The 13,868-nt window shown below is 35.2% G+C and overlaps 4 protein-coding genes across 4 annotated transcripts; 3 read left to right on the plus strand and 1 right to left on the minus strand.

Annotated features, from left to right (window-relative positions):
• The first annotated feature begins 3 nt into the window (after positions 1 to 3).
• Positions 4 to 1,035, plus strand: LOC141899316 (synaptic plasticity regulator PANTS-like). Its single transcript, XM_074785554.1, has 4 exons — positions 4 to 115; positions 281 to 326; positions 436 to 554; positions 645 to 1,035. The coding sequence occupies exons 1-4, from the start codon at positions 38 to 40 to the stop codon at positions 870 to 872; spliced, it is 471 nt and encodes a 156-aa protein (XP_074641655.1). The 5' UTR covers positions 4 to 37; the 3' UTR covers positions 873 to 1,035.
• A 521-nt stretch (positions 1,036 to 1,556) lies between these two features.
• Positions 1,557 to 5,825, minus strand: LOC141900178 (E3 ubiquitin-protein ligase RNF10-like). The gene is made up of 14 exons (XM_074786949.1): positions 5,393 to 5,825; positions 5,095 to 5,276; positions 4,812 to 5,020; positions 4,639 to 4,729; positions 4,501 to 4,558; positions 4,168 to 4,425; positions 3,962 to 4,074; positions 3,703 to 3,864; positions 3,302 to 3,620; positions 2,981 to 3,114; positions 2,686 to 2,905; positions 2,516 to 2,605; positions 2,346 to 2,431; positions 1,557 to 2,227 (listed from the first exon to the last, which is right to left on the minus strand). The coding sequence occupies exons 1-14, from the start codon at positions 5,490 to 5,492 to the stop codon at positions 1,955 to 1,957; spliced, it is 2,295 nt and encodes a 764-aa protein (XP_074643050.1). The 5' UTR covers positions 5,493 to 5,825; the 3' UTR covers positions 1,557 to 1,954.
• A 790-nt stretch (positions 5,826 to 6,615) lies between these two features.
• Positions 6,616 to 8,596, plus strand: LOC141899097 (uncharacterized). The gene is made up of 7 exons (XM_074785250.1): positions 6,616 to 6,643; positions 6,728 to 6,888; positions 6,961 to 7,065; positions 7,257 to 7,380; positions 7,467 to 7,797; positions 7,900 to 8,004; positions 8,089 to 8,596. Exons 1-7 carry the CDS (start codon positions 6,616 to 6,618, stop codon positions 8,594 to 8,596), a joined length of 1,362 nt encoding a protein of 453 aa, XP_074641351.1.
• Positions 8,597 to 9,539: 943 nt separating this feature from the next.
• Positions 9,540 to 13,712, plus strand: LOC141898824 (RING finger protein 24-like). Its single transcript, XM_074784940.1, has 6 exons — positions 9,540 to 9,547; positions 9,803 to 9,932; positions 10,023 to 10,062; positions 10,156 to 10,194; positions 10,498 to 10,577; positions 10,668 to 13,712. The coding sequence occupies exons 2-6, from the start codon at positions 9,832 to 9,834 to the stop codon at positions 10,783 to 10,785; spliced, it is 378 nt and encodes a 125-aa protein (XP_074641041.1). The 5' UTR covers positions 9,540 to 9,547; positions 9,803 to 9,831; the 3' UTR covers positions 10,786 to 13,712.
• Positions 13,713 to 13,868: the final 156 nt, after the last annotated feature.

Below are 13,868 nucleotides of genomic sequence, written 5' to 3' on the forward strand. Positions count from 1 at the left end.
GTCACTAGATGGCAGCAGCAACTGGTGCCTTTAAATCATGGATTCTCCGGTCAACGAAAGATTTAATATAAAAGACCCTGAAGTAATAAAGGATCTTCCTGAAGATGTATGGATGGTAAGAAAAATGGCTTATCTTTTTGTGGTACTACTTGATTTTCCCTGACTGGTTTAGATTCAAGCATAAACCCCTCGATTTAAAGGCTCAATTCTGAATCAAATTCAACATCAATTCAAAGATTTAATTAATACATAATGACATAAAGATTGTCAAAATTTCTAGATTCGACCATGTGATACATATGAAAGCGAATATAAAGAGTGTAAAAGTAAGTTATTTGTCCGGCTATTGTCATTAATCAATGTTTTTGTACTGTTGATTAATGTTATTATTACTGTCAACAAAGTACTAAACTACTACATTCTCAATCATTCTAGGTTATGTTGGACGCTTTTATCAACATTTCATTCAAGGAGAATACACAGAATGTTCAAAATGGAAACATGACCATCAAAATTGCCTCAAATTCATGAAAACATTAGATCCAACTGTCGCTGTAAGTGAACAAATGTTAACCGTTTATCACGCTGTAATCAAATATGTAGTTTATTTGAAACATAACTTTATCGATTTTCATTTCTTGCAGGAAAAGATTATCGAAAATGAGAAGGAACGACGTGAAAAACGTTTATCAGCCTCATGTGCTAATGATATATGGGAATATCGTACGGAGCCTCCGGCTAACTGGAGTGGGCCATTACCCGACTGGTGCAAAAAGGAGACCAGTGTTCAGATGGAACACCAAGAAAATCTGCGCAGAAAGAAAGGAGTGGACAATACATCAGAGAAAAAATCATTTTGTATTATATCGTAGCATTTAATTAGTTTATCATTCTCAATGCGGCAACCAGTGGAAGGTTTTGGCGGAATAGCTTTTTGTTTAATTTACATTTTTTATTGATCGATATAGTTTTTTAATTGTTACTACATCCTCTTTATTTAGCATGTGGTGAGTATTTTGTATTATGTATGTATAAACGGGTATATCGAAATAAAGCTTACGTGAAAAAAAAGTTTTGAGTTTTCTTTATTCAACTCTCGCGAGCTGGTCACACATTACTGGTGCATTTTCATCAAAGCTGACAAACGGAATGTACATCAATTGATACTACAGTGGAATCTCATGACAACGAACTTCAGGGGACTAGAAAATATGTTTGTCATAAACCGATAGTTTTTATATCCAGTATGAAATTACGAAGGTATCCTATTTGGGATGGAGTACTAGGTTTGTAATACCTGATTGTAATATCCCACGATGTAAAATTGAGGTTCTGCTGTAGTCGAACTCCAATAGTCGTCAGATATTGTTGCAGGTCGCAAATTAGTATGTTATGTATTAGCAATTCCGTTTACTAAGTTGAAGTCGTCATTTGATCATCCCGATGATGCAAGTTTCAACGTAGTCGGATCCAATCTTCAAGTATTTCTACCTTAATATCGTCCTAATCCTCCTGAATTTTGTGCAGTACAGGAAGCCTTTATCAACACACAAAAGTTTGTTATCTTTAGGTTTATTGTCTATCATAAGTCACCATCGTTTACATATAGCTTTCAACTTGCACGAATAAGTGTTATCAAGTGAAAATGTGAAATAATATTCACTAATTATATAAACATAAATAAAGTTAAGCTCAATTAATAACAAAGCAAGCAATCCATTGCATGCATTACATACATTAAGGGTGCTTCTTGATTTTCTCCAGTTTTAATATATACACTAAAGGTAAAAATAAATATTGATGAAATAATTGGTTTACCCTTCTCAAATTAGCTTAACATATCAAATTCATTCCAAATATCGGTATAACAATTAACTCAACAGCTATAATAAAGAAGTCTTAAATAACGAGACTAATATCGGCAACTTTAAGATAGCCCTTTCTTAAGCTCTAACTATTTCGATCTGTTCACTGTGGTAGTGAATAAAAGTTTCTTCCCCTTCTTTTTCTTTTTATTGCCAGCTTCTGAACTACTGGTGTCTATAGCAGCTTGTATAGCATCTCCAAACGACTGACAAAAAGATTGTTGATACATCGGAGCTGCCACATGATCTTCGTTGTCACTATCGGGAGTTGCAGCCGTTTTAGATGAAGTTGCACCCATCACTGATTTGTTTACACGAGGCCAAGCATCATTTGGGACAGACGATTTCCTTGATCGTAGCATCTGCAAAACAGCCAGAAGATTAAATGTATTCATTCCTCAGAAACACAACAGAGAATATTGATTGAATAGCTTAATCGAGGATTAAAGAAATCATTAAGGCTATAAATGAGGACCTTACCTGCGCAAATGAAATAGATTGCGGCATCCCATCTGGACTAACAAGAACAGGAGATGAAGGTGATTTATCAGATGCACTCACTGTTTCTATAAAAACAAAATATATTTCCACATGAATATATCTTTCGCATACAACTTGCAGCCAGTTAACTAAAGAAGTGCATTGCATACCTGTGTAGTCATTAAATCCAGTAGATGATGTAGTAGGTATTGGTTGTGGATTAGAATGCTGTTCAGACCGCACCACTGTTATATCATTATCTATATATAATCAACAAATAATCATGTTATTTACAAACTATTCCCCATCGGGTGAATGGAAAAATTTAGCTATCACTTACATTTAGCGAATGCCTGTCTCTCCTTGGCTTCAACGCGTCGATTATGATTCTTCTCAAGCCTGGCTTTCTTCTGACGAGCTCTTCGTCTCGATTCGATTTCATGAAAGTAATGGCGCAGCGTTTCCTTGCTCACTAGTGGTGCTTTCAGGGTCAACTCTGCCACTTGGAACTCACAGGTAAATGGTAAATGATTCAAATACCGCAGGCGCCGACGGAGCTCCTAAAATTTTCAGTAATAGTTTCGGCTACTTTGTATTCAAGGTTGGTTTACAATAACGAACAGTAGAATAATTACCTGAGTCATACTGATGCCTTCAAGCTCTTCGATCCTGGCTGTTATTGTTTCAGGGCAGTTTTCTAGAGTACCGTAGTCTCGCAACAAGCATCGAGCATTCAAAGAATGCATGTATATATTTTGTCCATCATCACCTGGAAGGGTTGGGAGACAATGTACACTTATTCCTCTAATGATTGATATCCATACATAAGTATAGTCTGTGTGGTTTAGTTTCACGATCAGATATTTTCACGTTGGTATAAGCCCATCTGATTATAAAAGCTTACCACCAACGATTAGGTGACTAACTGTACAAAGTATAGAGTCCTTTTTACTTACTTTGATAGAAGTAAAAGAAGTCATCATCATGAAGCCTTTCTTGTTTTTTTCTCTGCGTAGTTTTCCCACCTGGTAATGGGATTTCTAGTTGTTCCGCTGCCTCGTCTACTGGTAGGACATCACGGGTCTCTTTCTCCATAAGGATAGCTGGAGGGCCGAGTGGAGGTGAATGAGACAAGCCCGGTGGTATAGCATTGTCGTCAGTTGATGCTGGCGATTCAGATAGATCCAATTTTTCAGCTTTGTGCGTCAACGAGGGTTCATTTTCAACTTCTTCCTCATCATCAGAGAATGCCGAGGCATATGTGAAAACATTCTCCTAAAATAAAATTTATGCCATATTCTATTAACTCATCCACACCACAAGAGATAGTAGAATGTCAAATTTTAAGAATACAAACCTTTTTACCAATCGTTGTACCAAGGGGTGGAGGGGAAGGTGGTGGTAGTCCAGGAATAGCGGGTGGTTTAGGTACAGGTGTCATCCTTTGATCCGAATGTAAATCTTCCTCGCGTAATAACAAATGTTTCATAGCAGCATCGACAAATGAACCAGTCAAACTCTACAAATGAAACCACATTACGGATTATTTTAAGTTCTTAGCATCTGATGAATTATCTAATCCTGGTTCGTTTTGAAAGCTGGCACTTATTACTTACATCTCCCTCTTCTGATTTCTGTTGATTTAGACCCAATCTCTCACCATCTATTATATCTTGTATATCCTCCTTTGTGGCCAGAAGTAACTTTGAAAATTTTGTACCAGAATACGCTGTAATAACAGAGTACATGTACATGTAATGACACTTATAGCAGCAAAGCATATATCTACGAATCCAGTATACACTGTTAATTGAAGCATTACCTTTCATCGTTAAGGGTTTAGTGCAGTCCTGCCACTGCGCGATTGGTAAAGCAATTGCGGACCCCTTTGCTTTTTTCATTAATCGCATTGTGATCTCTTCACCGACAGAGAACTGATGGGTCTGTGTGGCAACAACACTCTTCAGGTCATTTTGTAGAACAGGTTCAAAGCAGATTGGACATTTATTATCTTCATCAAGCGACAAATAATGCAACATACAAGCCCAACAATATATATGTCCACATCGTGTAATCTTTGCTGAAAAATAGCACACACTGTTACAAAAAAGTTTACTGGTAACTGACTGAGGGAAAAACTTCCAAGGTTACATACCAGCAACAGGTGGATACAAACAAATTGGACAAGATGATTCTTCATGACTGCAAGTTCTCTGAAAAAGATCGCGATGCTCATTAATTATATGAAGATCTAGGCCTACTATTCTCAATCAATACTGATTGCAGTACTTACAACTTGTTGAATAAAATCCCATTCAACTAATGTATCAGGATCTGCGGAATATATGGAATAATCACAATCATCCCGTACGATAAACTGACAACTGAAAACAAAACCATATTTACCAAACATTAGAGATAATTCTTAGTTTTTGATAGTTTTCATCACGTTTACCGACCACATACTTAGCTTGGAGAAATTGTTCTTTGTTATATCTTGCTGGTTTTGTCCAATTTTTATGACGTGTCCCACCTGCAGAGCCATAACCTCTAGTAGCGCGACCTCTCTGTGTTTCGCGAGCTGTATACTTGAAGTTTAGCAGATGATTAAGGTTCTGTTTCTTCGATCCGGTCATCAAAGCTGATCCAATTTCAGCTTCATAATTATCGCTCACCTAAAATTTAAGAACATTATAAAACATTTGCAAATTTTTAAGAATTGATCTAAAAATAAGAAGTTCTTTCCGACCTCTTCTCCTTGTCTATAATCAGAATAAGTTCTTGATTTCGTTTGCCGTTCGTAACCCCGTGATTTCGGGGACTGTGTAAATCTTGAAGAAGAATTAGCAGCGTCATTCCACCGGCCATTTGTATTTGCTTCACGACGCCTCGGTTGTCGTGAATATTGTTGTTTAGTATACTGTCCATTTTCTGAAAGATAAAATTGCCAATTTTAATGTTCAACTCAGAAAACTGAGAACTAGCCATGAACCACAGATACGACAAAATGTCTAATTACTCTCAATTTTCAATACAATAAGGCTCACCCTTCTTATTATATTCTGCACCATTCCCATTTTTCGGAGGGACAGAACTGGGTCGGTTTGACGATTGCTTTTTCTCCATGTTTTCTTCCGAGTTTTGCATCAACAAAACTGATGTTAAATTCCCTGCTAGGCCGGGAAGGACGAGCCGCTGAGAGCAACAGATGCTGATTCTCAACCAAATTTGACCTCAACATTTTCAAAACGCCATGATTTCAACACGATAAGAAAAAAACTAATTTTGTTCCTTTTATCAATGTGTAAATAGTTGAATGTGGGGTTTTAAAAACCGTTAGAATGCAAGGAAGAACGCTCTCAGCTGGGGTTGTTCCCCAGATGCGCCGTAAACCTTTACGGACACTGAAAACAGAGACTTTCGGCCTCTAAATCACTTGAAATGGCGTCCGTGCGCCAGGCATATAGGAGGAGGAGGAATAGGATATGTATTCGGTTACGTTGGATTCAGAATCAAATATTTAAGATTCATCATTTCTTTTTTAAACTCATATTAAAATCTAGAAATAATTTCAATCTTTTAAAAATTAACGATTCAATTAATTCTAGATTGAAATGCAGTCAAGCGTGTTCAAGTTCAGTCGGCAAATCCGTCAGTAGTCTGCATCCACGTTTTAATTTTCGGCCGTGCTGTCTACCACCTTCGCAGAAATTCCGCTAGGCGACCGTATGAAGATTCCTCGAAAATCCGTATCCACGTTGTTGGTTTTACCTATGTGTGGAGCCACCGGGAATTTCAAAGTACTTTCAAAATTTGGTGAGTTCTTATTTTTTAGTTTCATCGTAATTCTGTTTCCTATCGACACCAGCATTAGGTGGGTATCATTCACACTCACTGATTTATTCTTAAATAAGTTGAGATAGAGCTGGTTTTACTGGATGCTTAGGGCTTTGTCCGATCACTCGATTTATTGTCAAAAGACAATTGAATTGTCTGCCGGTTCGTTCTTGCCGCGGTCGGTGTGGGCGTGGCGTGTTGTTATCATCAACCAACCACCAGGAGGGCGGCCAAAAACTGCCAAAGTCAAAATCAAATCTATATTTCTTTTTAGCGTGTTATTGTGAATATTTTCAAGCACTTCTTCCACTTGACTGACGATACCGACCGGTACCAACAAGAAGATTTTTCCGTTCACTAATTTTGATTACTGAATCAACTTACTTGGATTTGGTCATCAGATCGAAAACTATCAAGAAGAAAAAAATCCAAAATGCTGAAACATGTAAAGATAAAGAGGAGTATGTTGCAATTTTCAAACATTTTATCAGTTGTTGCCCTTATAATTAGCCAACGTTTATTTAATACTTTAATTTGATTTGCAGAGGTACCTGTAACTCCACCCATGGAATCGTCAATTAGTGGTCTCGTAGAAGAGTATAACTGTTCACCACTTCCCCCTCGACCGAAGAATCTGTATTGTCAACAGCTTTCAGAGACTCAGTACGAACATCAAGCTTCAACTGAAACGGAGAAGGCTCTCAAGGTGATAACAATTTGCCTAGACCTAGATATCTTGTTTATTGACAGTTGCGTGATTAAATCGCTCTTCTTGTAGGAACTCGTTGAAACATTAGAAAAAAATCCTGATATGTACAAACAGCTGCTAAAAAAGCGTAAACAAGAACGTATGGAAAAATCTGGTATATTCACGTATATTAAGGTAACTGCCGGTGCAGATCCAGGGGGTCTTGTACAAGAACCTCAGATGTTTAGAATTGCCCTTATCTGCATGAACTCCTAACTTTTCACCGACTTCAGGATTGGATATGCCCCCCTAAATTGCTATAAGAAATATGCATGTACTGGTAATTTATGATGGTCACCTAGAAAGCTTCTGCTTAAATATTTCAGATGAAATTCCAGCAATTTATTCAAGGAACAAAATATAAAGGACCACAAGTAACAGACTCTGAATGTTGGATCCAACTTTATGCTCTGAAAGCTGGAATGCTAGAAGCTTTCGAATATTCACAAGGTACGAGGCTCAAAATGCATATAGCATGTTTTCATGAATCTGTAACATAATGACGATATTTGAAAATATTCTTTTATTTCATTCAGAATTTCGAAATCTTCGCAATAAAAGAGAGGGTAAGAAAACTCTTACATCGAATCAGGCTGAGAATCGTCTGAGTCTTTTGACTTCGACACCTCGTTTCCCACCAGCTATTAAACGCACAATGGAAACAGAGCATAAGTCGTCAAACTTAATCAAGAAAGCAACTCCTCTTAGAATGCCTCAGCCACCTAAACTGAACATCTCCGTCTGTGCAGATAAACCGCCGTCGGAGTTATTTGTTCTGCCGCAAACATATAAAGCACCTAACTTGACCAGACCACCATTAAGAGACTGCAATCGTATTCCGCGAGTGGAAAGGCGTCAAAATAAAAGGTAATTAAACTTCGAATCAACTTGGAAGTTGTCTATTAGTGATTTATAAATGAATGGTTACCCGCTAATTGATATGAGTGTGTATGTGTTTTATCTGTATAGATTGTTACCATCATTAGCTCCATTTTGTAAGAAGACAAAATTAGATGATGCTCAAGTTCTTGAATCTCATCAAGAGAATCATGTTCGATTTAAACAGCACGTTAAGTACGTACCGGTGTATAACCCTGTATTCTTAAAAAAACCTAGTAAAGACTCATTTAAAGAATTATTTGTCTTCTCGATATTCAGATCACCGGGCTCCACACCGTTCAAACGAATGAATTGTAAAAACCAGACTCAAGACTCTATGATGACATACAACAGTTTGAATATGAGTCTTGAAGCTTCTCTCTGTCAAGCATTTGGTGAAATCATGCAGCGAGAAAGTATCCGAAGGGTACAAAAATCTGAAGTAAAGACAAATTCTACAGATGATTCTGACGTTGACCAGTCTAATACTGATGGTGGCAGTAACCAGTCTACTAATTCTGATTCTGGTATAAGTAACCAGTCCAATTCTGATTCTGGTATAAGTAACCAGTCTACTAATTCTGATTCTGGTTTAAGCTACCAGTCCAATACTTTTGTGAGACCTGAATGTATTAATGATACTACGTGTTCATCAATTAGATCTGGAATATTCAAATCTAAATATAGTTTTAGAGATCATCTAAATTTAGGTAATCCAGTAGATTCCAGTTTCTACCAGGTATCTGGTAGTGATTCGATGTTTAGCTATTCTGAATGGCAAGTTTAACTCGACGCTGAATGTTTCAAATGATACCCTCATTACTACTCCATGCTTATAGAAATTGGTTGATTATATTTGATCAATTACTGTATTACTGATGAATTTTTATCACAGACCAATTGCTTATTTTGATTATTGCAATAACTATACATGTAACCTTCCGATCTATTCTGCATTTAAATTGTCTTAAAAACTTGTACACATTGATTGTCGTCATTATTTCTTAACTTAATTACTGTAGCTGTGATTATTTATTGGTGATGGTTGTCTGATACACTTATGTTTTATGTCTCTAAAATTATTCTTAAACCGTCCTTTTAATATCGTTGATTATGATATGTGAGAATGCAATAATGCTTAATCTATAATTCAGGCCTGTCTTGCCCTTAGAAAAAAATTATGTCTTTCCATATGATTTTAAGATCATTTTTGTGAATATTGTATTAATCTAGTTTTTTTTTCTTTAATTAGACTTTCCTATACCGTCCTTTATACACATTAATTTAAAACTGTGACTTTTTCAATGCTCTTGCTTTAACTTAATGTAACAGTTTTATAATTTTAAAATCATCTTTCTGCCTGAATAAAATTGCAATATATCCACAATTTCTTGTTTATATTTTTCTGCTTCTGTGACTTGAGGCTTTTTTCAGCCTGTTAATCTACGTAGTAATAAGCTTTTTACATCATTTACGTTTGGTCAGATTATGAGTCAGCTGCTGGATAGGATCTACAAACGGGATTAAATTGCTAATCAGATGATCTTTTTTAATACGATAAATCCCTATATGGGTCGGAACAGATGTGGCAAATTATACAAATATCTATTTAGTGGAGAAATGTATTCTTACCAATTCTTAAACTACTCCGATAACCTCAGAGCGTTAAAATGGTTATGGCAAGCGAGTGTTTGATATTTATTACAGCTGTTACACATCCCTGTGGTTTGTTATGGTGGTTAGTATACTGTAGCACAAATAATGAAATAATTACGCGTATTTATGTAATTAATTTGTCTCGTTAACGGATTGAGATATATTCCATCGTATTTTGTTTTAAAGGCGCTATTGTGTGCTTGTATAGCCTTTTTAATGATTTCCTTAATGATAATGAAATGATGATTGGGTTTTTTGACAGCCAGATGACAGATGTCAAATGTTCACTTTTAAAGTACGTGTGTCTATTATTGGCGAATCTGTTTCTTTTTTCCAGTATTTTTACTTAGCCGGCCAATACCATGCATGGATATGCAAAGTATACCCTTCAGTGCAACCATTCCATTGTTAGGCTTTGGTGCAGCAACTCTTCTTCTAGGATTCTTCTTTTGCTGTTACTTGTGCAGGTACGTACACCCTTTAAACTAGAATATCTTAAACTAGAATTTATTCTGAATTAAGAATTTGTTTTTATAAGCTTAAGTTAAAAATTTCAGACTGAAAAAACAGGCACGAGATGAAAGAGGGTATAGGCAGGTAAGATGTGCAATGTGTAATCGCCGTTAAAATATTGATCGCTCAAAAAGATGATAGTTACATCATATCCAATGAACTGCTTTTTACTTTCAGGTTATTTTTCATCGAGGGAGACAAATTTCGAACAGTGATGTAAGTTTTTTTTTAGTCTATTGATTAGGCTTCTCACTCTCTCTCAGAGGATCTGATATATACCGGGTAGTAGACTCTTCCTGTAAACTTGAATCAATTTGGTCTAGTGATTTTTGTTCGAATAAGGTGATAATTCAAGTTAGGCAATGGAATCCAGCTCGGATCTGATGCAGTGGTTCTAAGATTTGTGTTCTAGTTGAAAATGATCTGACTTGAAAGCATTCAACTGAAGAGGAGTCGACTGAATGCATTGAAATACCTGTTGCTTCTACATAATGAAATTAGTCTTTCTTGTTTTATCAGATATGTCCTGTATGTTTAGACGAATATCACACAAAGGAGCAAATTGCTCTGTGCCGCTGCGGTCACACATTTCATAAAAAGTAAGATTTTTGACTCGAATTTGCTCGATTTATGGAAATTTGCATTGCGGATATTTTTTCTCGGATGTTGATTCTCATCGTTTCTTGCAGATGTTTAGTGATGTGGCTTGATCAAAAGAATAACTGTCCAGTTTGTAAGGCAACAGTTCAACAGTGTCGGTTCGACGAGGGATCGGGACTCGTTCATAGCGCTGTCAGTCATGTATAGGATGAACCAGTGATTATACCTTATTGATAAACGTGATGGATTTAGTGGAATTTCAGAATTTCCATGCATTTCTATGCGATTTATCACGCGTGAATCGTGAGATATGGATATTCAGTACTAGTTTTAACATGAATTAGAATGTGGATTTAGTTCGATGTGATAGACGATTATCCCAGACAATTTTCTTTGAAAAATTCCTGTTGTTGTATGATGGATACATGTGCGACTGTTATGCACAACTCGTTTTACCTTGGAATGGATGATTTTCTGGCCATGAGCATTTAAGCTTTTGATGCGTGATTTTCAAATGTCAGGGAAGGAAAGCCAGAAAAAGATAACTCATTACAAAATGGTTGTTTCTTTCATTGTTGTTTATGACTGAAAAAAATGAATGAATGTACATTGATTAGGCTTAGTTGACATCTAGCTGTGCTACTCGAAAAAAATTAATGTGTTGTGAAATATCCTTGGTATTATGCAACAAATTACTGAGTCTGAGTTTATGAAGATGAAAACCTTTGTTAGTTTCCTCTAATAAATGTGCTTAAATCAACAGTTATTGTGGCTTCTAATATGATCAGCTATTCCAATTCATATCAACATTGCAGTGACAATCTGAAAAAATGAATATACTTGACCATAACAGGATGTCTAAAGATATTTGAAATTGAAACCCACATTTGAATTTAAAGGCGTGTTTTCTAAGATTATCTGGTGTTTGCTTATTTCGTTTCTTTCCCCTTTCATTTTGCAATCAACATTTTCTTAATTCATTTATGTTTAATCTGAGCTTGATTAATGCAATGTATGATATACATAAGAAGATTTACACTAAGGGACCTATCGGTTTTCCGATTCAAAATGTTTTTTAATGTTTATATTAATGTGAAGTGTATAATAATGTCTCTGCTAAATCTAGCGCTACGTAATTGATATATCATTATGTAGATCTTGCCTAAATTCAATTTATTACTCAGTATTATTTTTTTGTGATATAATTGTTTCTATTTATTCCCGTTTTACATGCTTGCATGCTGTTTATGATGGTGCAATAAGTTCACAATTACACTCAACATCTTTCCGCTTGATTATTTTAGAATATCCTACATGTATTGGTATTTATCATAAAATTCTTTAAATAGCCTGCAGCATTTTCCAGTATTTTCTCATTCCAAGATTTTATGGTACATTTATCTTCATATGTGCCTTCGCTAAATAATTGCTACAGTATGTTGATCGTTTTATACCTTTTTTTCTGATGAATCTATTGCATATTGATTGTACAGTTTTTTAAGTTGCACAATTTTCGCACAACTTTCAATGTTTGTTATAATGGAGTAAATAGACTCATCAAACTCGTGTGCAGGGAAATTACTGTGTAAATGCAAAAAACTTATCCAAGGCTTTTAAAATGCCTTTTCCAAAAATAGAATTTGAGGGATATTTTAATTTCTGCTATCCTCCACTCTACGCTTTGATAACCGTCCAAACTGCTCATAAATGTTTTTCTTACCTGGATACCTTGCATCTGTGCATTATCTTTTTTCTCATCTATTCAGATCCTGCAAGATCTATATTTTGTGTGATATAGACGTGAACATGATTTCAATGTCTGTTTGTTTTCAAGCCGTGCATTATTTCTTTTCATGATCTTGAAAATTATTATAGACTGATCAATAATATTTTGTTACTGTTTGGCCATTACGGTAATACAGGTACACTGTTAAGATATTCAGAATTGTCTTTATGATCCATGTTTGAGATTTTTGGACTGATTTTGATTTTTTGGATTTGAACAGTTGCATAATTCTATAATACAGTAATAATCTCAATATGTTCAACATGTCTTTCAAAATGAAGAGAAGATTTCCGTAGAAAGTTTATTCCCATTGTGGCATTTGAAGGTGTTTGGTATATAGGTACATGTATATGAAAGTATTCATTTATGGGTATTCAATTATGTACTTAAAAAAGTTGTAAGAAGGTCTCTAACTGCTATTTGTGAACATAATGACATTCAGAAAAGTGGGTCTATAACACTTAACATTGAAAATATTCAGCTATGATAATTACTAAAGGTTGTTATTACATTTTTATTTGATTCACACGCGCAAGGTTATTTAGGTATTCCACCATCATGCTGAAAAATTCATTATTATTCGGTACTAACACATACTTATGTTCACGCTACTGATCTCTTACGTATGAATGCTTGACAAAAAGCCTCACTGATGAACTGATTTCCGAGTTCGCACAGTTTAATTATCCTGAATTCGGAAGAATTTGCTGCGATGTATGTTTAACCTTTTTGCTAATGACTGGTTTATCTGACGAACATGCACATAAGTTGCTGGTAACCTATATTACCGGTACCAATTATTATCACATGTATATTCATATCATTGTAATTTATGGGCTAAGTTGTACATTTTTTCGTATTTAATATTTAATGTATGAAGTAATCTATATTGTAAAAAACTGACACATGATTGAAACATGTTGAACAAAATGCATGGGTTTTGTATGCTTTTTACGTATGTGAATAATCATCATGATAACTATGTGAACAAGCTTCTCCAATCTGTCATCAAAAAATATAGTATTCAATACTGAGAAATGAACAATTTTCTACTCACTTGAAGCTATATAGCTTCAATGATAATAATGACGTACATACTAATGGAAATCTTAAACCATTATGATCTAACGAATGATTTTACTTAAATCGAAGTATATTACGTGAAAAAGAACTACTACGAGTAATTCTGTTTTAAAGATACCTGGTAAGATTAAGGGAATCCTTCAATTACTATTGTCAACCAATTGTCAACCATCGAGAAGTTGTTCTACATGTATTTTTAGAGATTTTCAAATAATTGCTGCAGTGGAATTGTTGTACCTGATTCATTACATAAGAGGCCTGTACGCACCATATAAATGAAATAAAAACTTTCATACATCTACATTCATTTCTGCTTTTTTTCATTGGATCTGAAGTTCAATACCTGTAAAAACTATTGTTTTCTTCTCGACTCATGAACACCTGTACCATGTAGTTATAATATCAATCGGGTAACAATTAA

Source organism: Tubulanus polymorphus, chromosome 2, assembly GCF_964204645.1.
Source record: "Tubulanus polymorphus chromosome 2, tnTubPoly1.2, whole genome shotgun sequence".
Taxonomy (NCBI): Eukaryota; Metazoa; Nemertea; class Palaeonemertea; order Tubulaniformes; family Tubulanidae; genus Tubulanus; species Tubulanus polymorphus.

Bases quoted from the DNA above. Each gene is read 5' to 3' on its own strand.
- LOC141899097 (XM_074785250.1), top strand. From the start codon at position 6,616: ATGCTGAAACATGTAAAGATAAAGAGGA. The intron at 6,644-6,727 runs GTATGTTGCAAT...TTTGATTTGCAG, and splicing joins ACATGTAAAGATAAAGAGGA to AGGTACCTGTAACTCCACCC. The intron at 7,798-7,899 runs GTAATTAAACTT...TTATCTGTATAG, and splicing joins GAAAGGCGTCAAAATAAAAG to ATTGTTACCATCATTAGCTC.
- LOC141898824 (XM_074784940.1), top strand. From the start codon at position 9,832: ATGGATATGCAAAGTATACCCTTCAGTGCAACCATTCCATTGTTAGGC. The intron at 9,933-10,022 runs GTACGTACACCC...TAAAAATTTCAG, and splicing joins TTTTGCTGTTACTTGTGCAG to ACTGAAAAAACAGGCACGAG. The intron at 10,195-10,497 runs GTAAGTTTTTTT...TTGTTTTATCAG, and splicing joins GACAAATTTCGAACAGTGAT to ATATGTCCTGTATGTTTAGA.
- LOC141899316 (XM_074785554.1), top strand. From the start codon at position 38: ATGGATTCTCCGGTCAACGAAAGATTTAATATAAAAGACCCTGAAGTA. The intron at 116-280 runs GTAAGAAAAATG...CAAAATTTCTAG, and splicing joins TTCCTGAAGATGTATGGATG to ATTCGACCATGTGATACATA. The intron at 555-644 runs GTAAGTGAACAA...CATTTCTTGCAG, and splicing joins CATTAGATCCAACTGTCGCT to GAAAAGATTATCGAAAATGA.
- LOC141900178 (XM_074786949.1), bottom strand. From the start codon at position 5,492: ATGCAAAACTCGGAAGAAAACATGGAGAAAAAGCAATCGTCAAACCGA. The intron at 5,277-5,392 runs GTGAGCCTTATT...TTTATCTTTCAG, and splicing joins TGCAGAATATAATAAGAAGG to AAAATGGACAGTATACTAAA. The intron at 3,865-3,961 runs GTAAGTAATAAG...TTTCATTTGTAG, and splicing joins AGAAATCAGAAGAGGGAGAT to AGTTTGACTGGTTCATTTGT.